This window comes from Daldinia childiae (assembly GCF_008694065.1).
Source record: "Daldinia childiae strain JS-1345 chromosome Unknown Scaffold49, whole genome shotgun sequence".
Lineage (NCBI taxonomy): Eukaryota > Fungi > Ascomycota > Sordariomycetes > Xylariales > Hypoxylaceae > Daldinia > Daldinia childiae.
In genome coordinates this window covers 931-17321 of record NW_022984690.1, presented here as the reverse complement: position 1 = coordinate 17321, position 16391 = coordinate 931, and the positions used below count along the sequence as shown (strand labels likewise).

Sequence of the window (16391 nt, the reverse complement as noted above, 5' to 3'; positions counted from 1 at the left end):
TCTTCTGGAAGCAAGCTGTTCCATCACTACAAACACCCATTTTCCAATCTCTTATATTCTTCATTAATCGGTAATTACCAAATTAACACTCGATATCTATTTATCTTGTGCCAGCCTAAGATTAAAACACGCGCGCAAGCATACCGGTCTATTAAATCCGTATCATCATTCAGACCATTTTCTATCTACATTCATAACTCATCATCATGTCTAAACGTCCTGCTCCTCAACTTCCATTCCAGAATGAGGTTCTAAAGAGGCCTAGAGCTTCCGGCGAGCATATCCCCATGAGTCAAACTAGTTTCCAGAATTCTAATACACCAAAACCTCCACAAAGACCCTTCCATGAACTAGTATGCTTGGTTTTGCATTGCCTTTTCCCTTTCACCTTACTTGTACTTTATTTAGTATTAAACAAGGCTAATTACGTCGTTTAGGTTACCGATTACCTCATTAAGAAAGGGTATAACCGTACAGAAGAAATATTCCGCCAGGAGGTGAAGGATATTAACGAGAACGGGAAACCTCGAGATCATAATGATGCAGTGGCCCCAAACAAGTTCCTCCCCGCAGGAAAGTATCTGAGGGCGTTCAAACATTTTGCACGATGGATTGATAACGGAGTCGATCTTTACAAGGTATGTATTATTCCTAGCTAAATACTAGATGACGGTCATCTTACCCGTGGATAGTTTGAGCTGGGGAAGATTCTTTGGCCTCTCTTCATTTATTCCTACCTCCGCTTGGTTAGCCAGGCTTCCTATACTCATGCACAGGAACTTATGGAACAAATCCGGAGCCGGTTTCAAAAAACGCATCATGACGAGTTGAAGAGTCTGTCTACCATAACCCTCTCCGTACACGTCCGGGAGAACGCGTTCGCCAAGGCGTATCTAGAGAACCAGTACGTCATTCCGATTAGCAAGTCTCTAACGGGACATCTATTCCACTTTTTAGAACGAGAGTTGGAACAGTGCGGAGCCATAGTTCTTGATATTATACAGCAACACTGTCGTGTTGATTCTGTGGATCGGGGTCCTATCGAGCCGTTTAGCTTCGAAGCTATTTACCGCCGTGCTCGTCATCAAGAACTTGATGAAGTCGACATCCAAGAGGGTATCCCAGGTGTCTCCAGCCGTAGTGGCCTTTCCAACCGCAACATCCTCGATAATACCGCCGCCCTGAAGCTTGGACCACTCCCGATAGATCCCGATCTTCGGGGCGATGTTGTTGCTGAGCTGGAAGAAGAGGATAGACTTCGTCCACCTCGAGAAGGATTACCTACATTAGTAGAAGAATTCAATGCCATGCATCCTATCAAGAGAGAATCAGGCGATTCTCCACAGCGAACAGATATTCCATACCCTCCATCAAGAGCAAGAGACGTCGTCATGGAAATGCAGAAAGTTCGAGAAAATCGAGATCGGTTCAGAATTGAAGGTCGTACCGGTGGTGTAGGCCCTGGTGTTTCAGTTTGCATGTTTACATTCCACAATCATCTCGGGAGGTAAGAATTACTTTAGCTTGCTAGCTTAGAATTCCGCGTTAACGTCATCTAGCATCTCGTGCATGGACTTCTCGAAAGACCAAGAACTTGTGGCGGTAGGAACTACAGAATCATACATTCGCGTATGGTCTCTTGACGGCAAAGCTTTGAAGTCTCGTCTGGGGCCCGAGAAGGACATGAAAGTTAACAACCGCAAGTTGATCGGCCATTCTGCTCCCGTCTATTCCGTGGCTTTTTCGGATGCTGTAGCCAACTTAGATCGTAATATTTACGAAGGCTCGCCTCAGCCGGAGACAGATACCAAGCTTCTTCTTTCCTCTTCGGCCGATGGCCAAGTACGATTGTGGTCTCTTGAGGTTTGGACCTGCCTTTGCATATACAGGGGTCATGATGGCCCGGTCTTCTCTCTCTCGTGGAGTCCACATGGTCACTACTTCGTGACTGGCGGGTGGGATAAAACCGTCAGAGTTTGGTCGCAAGACCACGCATCGGCACAACGTCTCCTTGTCGGCCACGACACCGCCATTTCGGCCGTGGCATGGCATCCTAATGGCACGTATGTATTCTCAGCTTCTGACGAGACAGACAAATCGATCCGCATGTGGTCTGTGGTCAGTGGCAACTGCGTTCGTATATTTACTGGCCATACTGAATACATATCTGCAATGGAGTGTGCCCCTAACGGCAAGATCCTCGCGTCAGCTGATATCGGTGGTAACATCTTTCTATGGGATATAGATAAGGCTACCCGTATTAAGCGTTGCCGTGGCCATGGACGTGGTGGAATTTGGTCACTCAGTTTTAGTGTTGAGAGTAACGTGCTCATATCCGGTGGACAGGATAATACGGTGCGCGTTTGGGATGTTGAGATGCCGGCCGAAGGCAGTCGTCCCGCAAACCAACAGGACGGGGATAGCACAATTGTTGCGGTAGGTGGACAAGGCGATAACAAACAAAGCGGGCAGACAACGCAACCTGCCAGCGGTGCAGCTGGCGGTACGGGTAAGAGGAAGGGCAAGGACGTCATGATAACACCAGACCAGATTAGCGCGTTTCCGACGAAGAAAACACCTGTCATGAAGGTTCAGTTCACCCGTATGAACCTCGTGCTAGCCGGCGGATGTTACTATCCCGAGACTCAGGATACGACTCGATAAATTCTACGCCTCGTTTGTTACCTTATCGACCCGGAATTATCAACCCTTTCTCAATAGATTATTGCCTATATTTAGGAGCACACGTTTTGATAAGTTGGTTATCTTGTTAACCATATACTGGCACGAAGCATGTCCCTTCGGCACGGCGTTATTAAGTATAACTTAATGCAAACAAAAAAAAAAAGCTGATTATACGAATATGTAGAAACACTGGAAGGGGGATTGAGATGGCTCTCCATGGACTGCATTCTCTAAATAGGAGGATGTTAGGAAGTTAATCGTCGATGGAAGTGTTACAGGAAGCAACTTGATTAATCTGATACCATTCTGCGTGTGAATACGGGCCAAAATTTGGCAGCAGGTAGTAAATGCGAACCCTTTTCATTAAGATTCTAGACCCCGTTGCTTAATGCCAGGCCGTGTTTTCATTATCCTAACTAGTTCACTGTGAACCATATCGAAGCAGTTTATCTCCTGGCTTTGTTTCCGTAGCTCCCGCACACGTTCTGTAAACCGTTCATCTTCTAGCACGCGTTCAACGCCCCCTCTAACCTGCTCAACTGATGGTTTCGCGCAACCAAGGTCGATTCCGATCCCGGACCAGGCTACTCGTCGCGAGTTTTCCGTTTTATCCATTCCTTCGCCCGCGACTACCATGGGGACCCCGTTCGCAATACCATGGTTCACAGCGCCGAATCCCGCGTTATGTATCCATACGTTAGCGTGGGCTAGTGCCGCATCGTACGAAAGGTAGTTAGCAATACGAGCGTTAACCGGAATCTCAATATCGACACCGTAGCTAGATAGGTTGGCATCCTTCCACCCGAGAATGGCAACAACCAGCACGTCCGACCGGTTAGCGAAGGCACGCAGTGTAGGTACGATCAAATCGTAGGGGTTTATCTCTACGGTACCTTGCGCGACGACGATAACCTTCTTTTTTGCGGCGCGACGCGGATCTGAGGGTAGAAGGGTAGAAAGGGCGGTATTAAATGTGAGTTCAGACCACCAAGGGAAGTTAGGGGTTTTATATTACGAGCAGGAGCAGGAGAAGGAGAGGATGGCTGTTCTCCGGATTTGCAACTCGGTGGCGGGCCTTGTACTAGCCCTGCAAACTTGAAGCCAGGAGGCCAATCGCTGCGTGGATATTCAAACCCAGGAACGCCAAGCTGTAGGATAGTATCATGGCACAGATAATTTGCGCCTGAGAGGAATATTTCATCGACGCAGCGATCAGCACCCGCCTCGCGCATCTTAGTGACTAAGAGTGCGGCTAGGTAGCTGGTTTTGCGCTCCCAACTTCTTTCCCAAAGATTTGCGTTACGCACGCGGCCGTCTGGTGACGAGTCAAAGGGGAAGGGATACCCAGCAGGCGGTAAGTCGACACTACGGATCGCAGGTATAGTCACCGATACGCACAATGATCCCAACAGAATTTCTTCCAATTTCAAATCATGGGGAAGTGATGCGCCATAGAACAGCGGTAAAGTACCATAGAAGAACGCCTCGGCTAATAAGATAATCTTGCGCTCCGGATCACGAGTCTGCAATACTCTCAAGGCGTCTACGAAGCAGGACCATTGCGTAGGAAGAGGGTCAAGACACTGCTTGCGCAGATCAACCAGCACGCGGTCAGCCCAGTGCAGTGCTGCGTATTCAGGAAAAGGTGGGTTTTCATAATACGCCTTATCGTCGAGGTCGGCATCTTCTCGTAAAGGCAAAAAAACGGCGCCGGTCGCTTCTATACCTCGACGGTGCGCGGTCGGTCCTAAGAAGAAGGTCTCCCAGCCTAATGCATGAAGGGCTGTAGCTATGCGGATTAGGGGAGAGAGGTGTCCCGTTAAGGAGTGACAGACGATTAGCACAAAGGGGCGGTGTGTTTCGGCTTGAATCGGCTTCAGGTCGGTCATTGCGAGTTTATGTGTTTATGTGTTTTCGCTTGGGTTCGGCTTCGAAATAACTAGAACTAATATGACCTAAGTTTTACACTAATCAAGTAACTCAGATGCTAAAATATTAAAGATTAATACCTAAGGTAAGACTATTAGGCAAGCACCTTCCCATAAAGTACTTTCTTTAGGGTGTGTTGCTGTGCCTTAACCTTGGGTACCTTATTGTGCTGCCTAGAACTTTACCTAGGACCTAGGTACATAAGTGCCCGGATGAATTCCATTACATGTGACTAGGGAGCTGACTAAGCCCCCTTTCCCCCTTTTACTTGAACACGGTGGATAAGAGGTTGCTATACCTTAGGTACCTAAGTTACCTATATAAAGGCATTACCTAGGTAGGTATTTTCTTAGTATCTTTTTAATGGATTGGAACTATCCAATAAAGAACCTATTAAAGAAGTAGTATACCTGTATATAATGCATTGTTTTAGAGGCACTTAGAGGCTGTCTTAATTTTAAAATCTATTAGAAGCGCCAGAAATGTTTTTGCTAACTTGGTATTTCAAACTTTTAATAACGTTGCTACGATTTCTTTCTAAAAGTAGACCCGGGGAGGCGATCAACAAACTTGCGTGAACTACTCATGGTCTGTGGTGATCATCTTATTCATAATAGTCGTATACACTCGATAAATTCTACCCGAGGATCAAAATTCACGAAAGTATCTAAGTGTTTACGTACCTAAAATAACAATGTGCTTTTTATAGGTCTCTTTACATTAAATGCATTGTCCTTAACAATTAACTATTGTTCATATTTAAAACGTAGTCTTCCTTATAGCTATCTTTGTATGCTATAATACCTTTCTCTCTTTCAGTAAATTTTACAATGAACTCGAGTCAAACATACGCCCGTATATACTAACAAGATATACTTATATGATACAAAATAGTCACGGTATCCGTTTATAGCTTCATGTTCTCCGACACTTGGGAATATGACCAGAGAGGGCAGGAATTAAAAATAGTTTCTTGTTCTTGACAACCCCCTCAGCAGCAATTTCTATTTCTATTGTCAAACTTAGGTCTCCGGTTGAAGACTGAAATTTAAGAAACTATAGAGCATGGCGCAATATGAAGGAGCTGAGCTCGAAGTCGACGAAATCATTGCACTATATTTCGATCTGGACGGAGCTTCCTGCCCGTCGGACTTAGATTTCAGTCATGATTCATCTCAAGATTCTAGTAAGTTTGATACAGACGTAGCAGGCTCTACGACTACCGATGATAATGGAGATAGTGGGTATATATCAGAATCATGGCAAAATATGGAACGTATAAACTTTTCCGGCGGCAGTGGTTGCTATGTGTGGCCTGAAAGTTCGTACGTGATGATGGGCTCAGGAGGGCCATCGGTTTGGGAGGTTTATGGGACTCTTGGAATCAGATGGGATAGTTGGTTCAATTTTCAGGGGAATACTAGGTCTGTTGAGAAGGAATACCGCTTTCCTAGCGAATATGCTGGGATTGACTGGCCACAACTGATTCGAGAAGCTTACCAGGTATCATATTAGAATAGTGATGTGTTCCATCGTATATTGGTAATTGTGTAGTGGTTTACTGATCTTACTCTACTATCTAATAGATATCTATAAGCACTATGTCTTAGGTAATCAGTAGATATAAAATAGAAGTGAGCTTTACAAGCGGGACGCCTCTACATCATAATAGGTACATGTGATGTAATTAAATATCTTGGTGGCAATATAATTGTCTTTCAGCAGGATGAAAGTTACCTGTTCTCAGAATCTGATAATGTCACATTACCCCTAATTCTAAAGACCATCTGTCATAATAAAGTCATGTATAAACTAACGAGAAGCAGTCACGACGAATAGCTACCTAGGTAGGGGGCTAAAAATTTAGATTAAGCCACACTTCTAGATGGTCGTGGTATCATCAAATCTCGGGGTAATAGCGACATGTTTGCTGACAGATTACCCTGAGAGTTTGCTTTCTGACAGTCCGGGTGAGGGTAATGGTCACCGACCTTGGCAACAAAACACCGAAATATCTCACTCCATCTGCAGGTCTTTGGCTTGCAGCTTTGCATCCACTCTACCACTTTCACCCCCAACTCGAACCAAGTGAAACATGGTCGACTATCTATTATCTAAAACATGTCTTCGCCCCGGCGCCACTGAATCAGCAAAAGCAATGATAACCACCTACCTAAGGTTCATGTGACAATATATAATAGGTACTCATCGATTGATTGATTTTCTTCGTTCATTTCCGCCAGTTCAAAGTAGAGAACTACCTTAGCTTTCAGCTCGAAAAAACTAAAGGTATTATAATAGTTGCTGCATTGTCATTCTTACGTAAAATACCTACCGTAATGTGAGGCTGGGCTACAAGGTAATAATGATTGCCTATTACAATTACTAATAAATACTGCTAGATAATACATTAGGTTAGTATTTTAAGAGTGTCTTACAATACGTGGTAGGCTGGTTTCTTCCCGTAACTGGCGTCCTTTGTTGTGCTAACGTAAGACTTCGCATACCACCAAATAAGATATATCCGCATCATACATCTCGTGCTAAAGGTGTGAAGAATTGTCGAATGCGTACGACGTGAGCTGACAGCTGAGTCAGGCACATGATAAGCTCTTGAGCACACCGGGTGAACCCCATCGGTAGGTTGTTAGAGTTCCTTGCGGAACAACGAATTTGTTTCCATGCTGTTTAGTTCCACCTCGTGACAATCGGAGTATCATAGAGACGTGTAAGGCTATAAGTACTGAGGCATATATCCCTCAGATAGTCAGCATCGTATGAAGTGCAAAATCAATATCCATAAATTCATCCCAAGAACAATGGCAACCATCACAGGTATCAGTGGTAACCAATATATACCAGGAGCAAAGGAATACGATGAAGTAAAGTATCAGTACGCGACATCAACTTATGGCAAGGAACGCGACCTCAACCCAGGATTAATTGTCCAACCTAAGACGAAGGAGGATATTGTACTAACCCTCAAGTATGCTAAAGAGAAGAAAATCGCGGTAGCCATCAAGACAGGCGGCCACCAATATAGTGGAGCTTCGTCTACGAGCGCTCCAAATATTCAGCTGGACCTAGAGCATTCATTTAGGGGTCCAGAGGATCGAGCTATCTTCGAGAAAGATGGAAAGGCATATGCTCGTACCAGCGTTAGCTGGAGCCTTGGGGAATTCAATGCTTGGGTTACGGAACATAAGCTGTTTGTACCTCATGGGCAATGCACTGAGGTTCATGTCGGCGGACACGCACAAACTGGAGGTAATATCCCCCTTGTTGAAAGTCCATATAGAAGTTGCAGTTTTTAAAAGCATCAGTTACTAATAGGAAATAGGTTACGGTCAACTGGGACGTAGTTTCGGGTTATTCGGGGACCACATACTATCTCTCGAGATCGTAGACACTGACGGAAACTTCAAGGAAATCACCAAATCTACTGACCCAGATCTCTTTTGGGCTTTCTTAGGTGGCAGTCCCGGTAACCTTGGAGTCTTGACTCATTTCACTATCCAGATGCACCGCGACCAAGACTATAACGGCTCTAAGGGTATGAAGGCAATGTACCTCTACGACACCCAAACCTTGAAGCGTCTAGTTGACATCCTTGTTGAGATGTCTGACAATGAAAACTTTCCTCGCAACTACGACTTTTGTATCAGCGTGCTTAGCTCGGCATTTCCTCTACTCGATCTATGCCCAGGAATTGACGAGTGGATGGCACGGAAGCACCCAGAGTACTACGGCAAAAATGGACTGATTGCGTGGCCGCGTACCATTGTCGTGTTTGCGCAGTGGGTGCCGTTCGAGAGTGGTGACGTGTGCGATAATTCATGGTTTGATCGTATTAAGGAGGGCTCCGACTGGATTCTTGGTAACAGCAATGTTCAGGAGAAGCCCATGTCGCAGCTCACTGGTGACTGGATTTTCCGTAACGTGCGCGAGTTTGAACACCCATACGTCAAGCGTACTTACAGTACTCGTTCGCACACGCTTGCTAAAGACGGTTGGGCCGACTGGGTTGTCAACCGTATCGATTCTATCATTCGACCCGAACACAACCGGTGCTGGTTGTCGGCACAGCTACAGTGTTTCGGTGGGAAGAACTCCATGTTCACGCGGAATGCAGGAAACGGTACGGCGTACAGCTGGCGAGACACGAGTATCTTGTGCACAATGGACTGCTTCCACAGCGATGAAACTAAAACGCGAGCTGAAGACTGGCAAAAGGTGAACGATGAGGAGGCCATCGGCCCCAACGGTATCTTTTCAAAAGAGGACCGCCGTGTGCTCTGGGGCTCGTACGGAGAATGGGATTTGGATGCTGTGTGGAACTGTTACTATGAAGATAGGGTAAAGTATGACAAACTTCGTGAGATTAGAAAGAGAGTTGATCCTTATGGGATCTTCACGCCAAATCCCTTTTCCGTCAAGCGAGCAGAATAATTTCTTTCTTTAGTCTTAGGATTGAGCAGCTGATTGGAGGTAACGAGATTTCTAAGTCTATAAGGATGGTGGGTAATATAGCTGTGGCGCGTTCCGTACTACATAGGTAGATACCATGATCTACTATCACACTCCCTATTCATACCTACCTCTATGTTTGACAACTCTTAGTTATATAAGTTTCGAACTCCGAGGTGGGCTGGTATCATTTTTATTTCATGTATATACTAACTTCATATAGTTAAAGCATTAATATAATAGTTAAATTAAAAACAACTTCAGGTATCTAGTACGCCTTTGTATGCTGCCCTGAAATACTCTATACTGTAACTCTGCCATACGTCTAGCTATATAAGTCTAACACCCTTCTAATTCTAGTTTATTCGTCTAAGCCCACCCGATTCTAAATAGTTTATATCCACTCTCATCTCCACGTCCAACGCCACGGCGCTTTTCAACACCCTCCATGTTCAGAATTGCGAGATGTCGATTGTCTGAGGTTTGGGAGTATGATCCATTGAAGGCGGCTTCGACAGAGTCAACCACAGTTTCGAAGCGGCCATTCGGGCGTATAGTCATGAGTAGCCAGAACACACCCTTAGGTGCGAGCAGACGGGTCGCACAGTCTCGAAGCCACACAGCGTGCTCAGGTGCGTATACCACGTCGGTCGCTACGAGCACGTCTGCTGATAAGTCGAGCGGTGCTTCCAAGATAGGGGCGGACCAATTGAGGAAGCATGTCTCTACGCTTACCCGGCTGAGCTTGACATTAGACTGTAGATTCTCAAGAACAGCCGGATGATAGTCTGTTGCTATCAAGGTGGCATCAGATACACCGAAGTGAGGTAGCGCTTTAGCAAGAACAAGACTGACTAGTCCCGTCCCGGCACCAAGCTCGATGATACGCGGAGACGAGCCGAGGGTTTCTTGATTAAGTCCGAGCCGGTCTGGTGACGAACATAACAGGTCAGAGAAAACAATGGATGCACCCCAGCTCTGTAGGCCAACATCGGTGTGATCTGTGGAGGTTTGTGGTGCATCATTGAGTTGCACGTCTATCGAGACCTTTTCACGGATACCAGACTCCTTCAACCCAGGAGAACCCTGATTGGAGAATAACGATAGTTCGAAAGAAAATTCTCGTGTAATTCCGGAATCCTCTTCGTCATCTCCGTCCGCGAGTTTGGTGAACGAGGCAAGGATAAAGGAAGCTTTATCAACCGCCTGCTCGCGCTCGTCTTCATTACTCAGGGGTAGCTCTTCCGCGCTGGCGATTAAAGTAGTCAACCAGCGAATAGCGAAGTTACGCTCGAAGGTGTCTGCACGTAACTCGTCAAGATCATATTCCGAATCTATATCATCCTCGGAGACGTAGCCGGAGTCGATCGGTTGGACTAGTAAATCATCATGAGCCTTCCCATGTTCGAGCTGCGACTTAACTGCCCGTGGTAACGAGACGGGGCAGTACAACTCATAAAGGTTATCTAGAGCCGAGAATATTCGGTCCCTATTGAGTGCAGTCAACGAACGTAAAGGTGGCAGGCTGCTCGTAGGAGACAGCAGATGACCCGCTGGGTTCATTGGAGTCCTCGGTCAGACTCGCGGTCCGTCTCCGGGGTGGATGTCCTAACGAATGAAAAAAGGGAAAAACATGAACATAAGATAACGAGCGACTGGTGAGGGTTTTATGAATTAGGAAAAAAAAAGTGAGATGGATTATTACGTCGGGGCCTAGAACGGGCCCAACGGAGTGGATCTTGAATAAGACCCACTTGCCACACAACTTTTGTTACTATCGTGAAAAGTCTCGGCGATAGCGGTGAATGCGACGAATCCCCTGACTCGCCATTTCCCATGTGCTTCTTCCGTTGGCTACAATTGTTTTTACTTATCTTTACTTAGACAGAGCAAGATATTATAACAGGTAGGTAGGTTTATATATTTGATATTTTATCAATACTTTTTATAGATTAACTAACAACTTCATTAAATTAGGTATACAAGGTACATTCAAATCCATACGTTTCTAAATGCTTTAATCTAGGTATTACCGGTCTTCACGATGGCTGCATCCCAGCATATTCATAGTTATATCGCTCGATACGTCGAGTAAAGACGCATATTTTAGAAAATGAATTACTGCTTAGGTATCTGTCATAGTATGGTAGAATACTTATTGACCCCTATCTCTTCATGTAAGACTGTTCAAAGGTGTTTTATTTCCTATACTCCCATGTGCTATCCGTATCCGATCATTTCCTTTTCAATCAACTTGCAATACTGGGCTCTCTACAGGAATGAAACCTTTCTCTCACACTATTTAACCACCCATCACAGTTATGGTATGGACGTAGCGAAGCTTGCCTTTCTCGACTCGGAACTCGTGGCTGTCTGGAACAGTCGCAAAGTCGATGAAGATGTCAACAGCACCAAGAGTCTCGTCAATGACATAACGACGGTTGCTCAGATTGACTCCTGCAAATTAAGCGTTAGTGATCTATCAAATTCCCTCGTTGTTCTAAATAGATATGACTTACCATTGGGAACACCGACATCACACCTATCGTCGGCGGATCCAGAGCCAGTGTAAGCACCACCCTCAAGACGTGCGCAAGGGTGTCCCCAAGGGACTTGTACGGACTTGTCGTTGAAGAGGTCGGCGTAGGCATCGGCTGCGGCCTGGATCACCTCGCGGCTGTCGCGCTGGTCCTCCGGGATTGGGTCCCACTTCTCCTGGGATGCCCAGTAGAGGGTACCGGTAGCGTTGAAAAGCCAATCGCCCTGATCAGTAACGAGAGAGCTGATATTGGCGATCTTTCCGTCGGCGAAGCGCAGTTGCGTGCCTATGACGTACGGGTGCGCCTTGTCTGTGACAACGATCTCGGTGTAAGTTGCGCATTGGGTGGTGTCGTGGAGACTACGGTTGAAGTCAATATTGAGCGCGTGAGACAGTATTCCAGTCTTGATATCAGCCGTCTTAAATGCTTCCAAGTAGACCACTGTGTCGGCCAGAGGAGCTACCGTGTCGGGAGTTCCCGCAGTCTGTGCTGCAAGGAGACTATCAGTAGCAGCAATGAGGTCTTCGCGGGTGCATTGTGCTACGGCCTGAGCTGCAAGGAGCCCTAGAGCGACGAGAGTGAGTCTCAACATCTTCAATATTGCCTATGGGAACTGGTACCAAGTAGAAGAGGAAGGGAAACTTGAGATAACTGCCATTCTTACATCTGGGGCGAGTCGGGGTAGCTCCTCCTAAATATGAATTATTACATGATGTCAAAACCGGCAAAGAAGATGATACTGTCGTACTCGAAGAGAATAGCCATATGAATTTTGTGTGGGGTTGTTTCGGCAATTCCACAGAGCTGGAAGATCATCATCCGCCCATCAAGTCTAGAAACCAGACGATTAGCACCTAGTAGAAGTCGTTGCCACTTTCGTCACCTCGATTAAGACTCAACTTAAATTTAACGAACCCTATTACTTAATATGTTCCAAGAAGTGCCTGTAGTTTTATGTTCTTCTAACTATGGGGAAAGGATGTATGGAGATAGGCAATGGTAAACGATATACCCGAGAGCCGGGAAAGATCCATCTTCATAATTATTCTATCTTTACCTCAAATGACTTGAGGCGATTAATCTATTCTTAAATAGTATTATAAAGAAAGCTCATATCCTTTTGTACTTCATATCCGTAAATGAAGATTAGGGCAACTTAGGTTTCTTAGACTGTTTTCTAGATATTCGTCACAAGAGTATGTCGTTATCTTCTTCCCTTCCCTTAACTCCTTGAAATGTCTTTGGTTAAAGATTGTTAGAGATTCCTTCTGGGTTAAATTTGTGAAATTTATTTATTTGAAAATTCAAGTGTTGTGCTTGAAAGGACAATGAAAAGGGAGTGGTAAAGGTACCCGGGGGAGAAAACGAATTGGTTTCTATTTCGATGGCTAAAAAAAGGCTACAATTCTATTTTATAATTACCTATATTTGAATATATTTCACATTTGCTAGATTTTAAGTGATGCTATTCAAATTGCATCCGTATAGTATCTAGAAAGCTGATCGTCATTAGCGCACGGAACTCCAGGCGTAAATAGGCCCTATGCCCGCTACGCTGGTCCAAACGCCTCTTCTAGAATACAACGCGTGTCCCACTACTAACAAATGAATTTTTTTTTTTTTTTTTTTTTTTACAATATAGACCACGAAGAAATGGAAAACCAAAAGCCAGAAGTGTACAGGCTGCAGCTGTGCGACCGAGGACTGCATCAGAGAAAGTTAAGCTTACGAATACGAAGGGTATTATGACAAGAAATGAATCATTGAGTAAGAAGCGCAAGGCGGGTATGTCATTCGAAGAGGAACTCGCAGCTCTCAATCGTAACCTAGACGCCATCGTTGGTTCTGATATTTTCGAAGACGAGATGATGCTTAGTTACGACATTGTGCGTAATTGGATCGGAAAGTTACTCGAGGTCAATATAATGAACAAGATCGAATTTTCTCAAGTTATTGAGTGCAGTACAAATACCCTGAATTAGGTACTTTTCTGAGATAAACCGAGCCCAAAAAATGGCCAGAATAGTTTCGCATATCACAACACTTAGACATGGCTAAAGCAACGCCAAACAGCGAAGTCAGCGAAGTCAGCGATGCCGAATACGAACAAGAAGTAAACGCAAAAGGCCAATTCTACGAGTTCAAGCATATGCAAGTAGCGTCCCAAGGTGTCATCAATGGCGGCTCTATTCTCGGACATTAAGCACATCTGCTTGGACGATGAGGAGATAGACTCATGCGACGAGATTCGACGGAAGATCAATGCGCATCTGGGAAACCCCGAGAGTAACACAGTCATAATTATGTCGTGATCTGTATGCACAGCTCAATGCGCCCACGGTTAAGTGCATCCAGTCCAAACAACTTAACGACTTCCGTCGTGGCTACGGTGCTAAAACAGGAACTAAGAGCACTGTATTCTATACCGCATATGAGGTATATTTCGAAAAGCTACGTCTTGCACAGGGTAAGCCTAATACGAAGCAGGGCCTGGATATGGAGGATATCTTGGTATGGAGAGGAGGGTTCGATCGTGAGACTGATAATAGGACCGTGTAAGAGTCGTCCGTCTAGAGGACTTTGCAGATTTATACAGGAGGTACTTACTAGATTCTAGGTTCGTTGGATTAGCAAGCTCGAGTCCCTACGTTTACTCTGATCGTTATGGGCGCATTATTTCGACGCCCGTGTACCTATAATGCGACTTGAGAAGGAGTCCTAAATCATGCCAGGTAAAATCCCGATCGCAAGATCATATCTTTCATTCTTCTAAGTCCACCCTTTCTAATATCTAATATAACTAATGCATTAATGTTAAGGACATATCTTGGAGTAGAACCGTCTGCAGTCACTACACCCGTCCTCTTCCATATATTACGTATGAAATAAGAAAGAAAAAGGCTCTATATCTTCTCATTTCTAGGTCGCCTTGGGACTTATCATTGTCAAGATCCTATGGTAATACTGGAGTCCCACTCCAGTAAGAGCAGCCGCAATGACCACTCCGATATAGGCTGATGGATTGTAGTAGCTATGGTTCCTTGATAACGCATTCTTTGACTTCTTCCCCTTGACAATAGGATGGTGGGCGTAAGGTATTTTCAAGTTTTTGGTATCAGACTTCTCTTCCAGCCAATCCAGGACAGGGGCACGGGAGACGACTGGCCCATATATGCGGTTTGTGCTGTATACTCCGAAGCTAGTGTAAGGGATGATGTATTTAGTCATGATCTTATCCATTGGGCTGAGCCACGCGTAAGCTCGAGCACGACGCATGGACATGTCATGAACTATTGGCTCATCCTTTTTCCGCTCCTCCTGGTAGTCGGCGAATACCGCTTCTAAGGCTTTCGTATCCGGTGACCGAGTAGTCTCGAGTAAGCGTCGGAGCTTATTCACGAGGACAACTACATCGGCCAAACCGCTATTATATCCTAATCCGGCGTGAGGCTCTAGTTTCCGAATAGCATCACTTGCGAGGACGATACGATTCCAATACCATTTGTCTACACGACCCTCCTCCAGGTTGATCATACCAAAGTTTCCATCCTGTAGGCCGAAAACGTCGCGCACTCTCATGCCGGGAGCGGTGTACAGATGTCCCCATCTCTGTATGGCCTCCTCCTTATCCTTTTCGGTATATTTGATGCGTTCTGACGTAGGTTTATCAAGCGCTTCATACACGCCGAACCATGCTAGAGAGTTACCAGTGAGAAGCTGAGTTGATACACGTCCTGACGCGCATTCGTGATTGACATTATTTGGTAATGTCGGAGGAATAGGTATACTTCCAAAGACCATCCTGTATGTGGTGACGTAGGGACTCTTAGGGGTTTCCGATATGCTCGGAGCTGCCCTACCCTCCTCCATCGCCTGCATGCATTGGCGAACTCTACTGTGAACGCCGTCTAAACCTATCACAATGGAGCCCCTTTCCACGGTACCATCGGTACACTCGACGACCACTCCATCATCTGACACGTTTACTTTGAAGACGTGCTTCTTGACCTTGATTCGTGCTTTCGCACTGTCAGGCAGGCTTTGATATAAGGCTTCAATGAAGAGCGGGCGATGAGTAACCTTTAATCCGTACCCGTGGCTAGATCACGATAACTATAAGCTTGGTTCCATACTCATTACCTTGGTTTTGGATTGACGTACTTTTTTTTGATCAACTCTCCGGGGTTCCACGATGTGAATATGGACCCGTCGTCGGCAGACATGGTGACTCCATTGTCGATAGGGTTAAGAACAGGCTCCAATTTATCTTGTAGATCTAATTGGTCAAAAATGCGAAATGTCGGCGGCCACAAGCTTAGGAGAGAGCCAAGTTCGGGTGTTAAATTCTCATGTCGTTCAAGTATAACAAAGTCGATATCCGTTTTGGATAATATATGTGCTGCAGTAAGACCCACGAGTCCGGCTCCGACAATTACGATACGAAACGGTTTCTCTACAGTAGCCATCTTTTAACTCGGTTATAGTCTCTTCTCTTCCGGATATAACACAACGGCTTGCGGTTGATTCGAGATGATCCTAGCAGGTCTACGGAGGTGCAGAGGGAACACATTAAAAAAACCCAAAATTTGTCATTATACCCACCCCCACGTATAACCATATTTTTTTTAAAATTCGATAAGCGAATATATGATATAACTTAATGAAATAAATCGATAAAAATAAACGTGATATAGTAAAATTTATATATAATTTTAAATTATTTATATAATTTTTTTTTAAAAATATAATTTTTTTTTATATATCTATATT

General features: G+C 45.1%; 6 protein-coding genes across 6 annotated transcripts; 2 read left to right on the top strand and 4 right to left on the bottom strand.

Annotated features, from left to right (window-relative positions):
- Window positions 1-206: 206 nt before the first annotated feature.
- GL218_09599 (Transcription initiation factor TFIID subunit 5) lies at window positions 207-2664 on the top strand (the record flags this gene model as incomplete). Its single annotated transcript, XM_033586433.1, has 4 exons — window positions 207-353; window positions 438-638; window positions 693-1507; window positions 1560-2664. 4 exons carry the CDS (start codon window positions 207-209, stop codon window positions 2662-2664), a joined length of 2268 nt encoding a protein of 755 aa, XP_033435033.1.
- Window positions 2665-3048: 384 nt separating this feature from the next.
- GL218_09598 (4'-demethylrebeccamycin synthase) lies at window positions 3049-4574 on the bottom strand (the record flags this gene model as incomplete). The annotated part of the gene is made up of 2 exons (XM_033586432.1): window positions 3049-3623; window positions 3701-4574. The coding sequence occupies 2 exons, from the start codon at window positions 4572-4574 to the stop codon at window positions 3049-3051; spliced, it is 1449 nt and encodes a 482-aa protein (XP_033435034.1).
- A 2859-nt stretch (window positions 4575-7433) lies between these two features.
- On the top strand, window positions 7434-9063 carry GL218_09597 (uncharacterized protein; the record flags this gene model as incomplete). Its single annotated transcript, XM_033586431.1, has 2 exons — window positions 7434-7881; window positions 7955-9063. 2 exons carry the CDS (start codon window positions 7434-7436, stop codon window positions 9061-9063), a joined length of 1557 nt encoding a protein of 518 aa, XP_033435031.1.
- Window positions 9064-9450: 387 nt separating this feature from the next.
- On the bottom strand, window positions 9451-10644 carry GL218_09596 (Protein-lysine N-methyltransferase EFM2; the record flags this gene model as incomplete). Its single annotated transcript, XM_033586430.1, has 1 exon — window positions 9451-10644. The coding sequence occupies one exon, from the start codon at window positions 10642-10644 to the stop codon at window positions 9451-9453; it is 1194 nt and encodes a 397-aa protein (XP_033435032.1).
- A 739-nt stretch (window positions 10645-11383) lies between these two features.
- GL218_09595 (uncharacterized protein) lies at window positions 11384-12213 on the bottom strand (the record flags this gene model as incomplete). Its single annotated transcript, XM_033586429.1, has 2 exons — window positions 11384-11538; window positions 11601-12213. The coding sequence occupies 2 exons, from the start codon at window positions 12211-12213 to the stop codon at window positions 11384-11386; spliced, it is 768 nt and encodes a 255-aa protein (XP_033435029.1).
- Window positions 12214-14540: 2327 nt separating this feature from the next.
- GL218_09594 (uncharacterized protein) lies at window positions 14541-16087 on the bottom strand (the record flags this gene model as incomplete). The annotated part of the gene is made up of 2 exons (XM_033586428.1): window positions 14541-15720; window positions 15783-16087. The coding sequence occupies 2 exons, from the start codon at window positions 16085-16087 to the stop codon at window positions 14541-14543; spliced, it is 1485 nt and encodes a 494-aa protein (XP_033435030.1).
- Window positions 16088-16391: the final 304 nt, after the last annotated feature.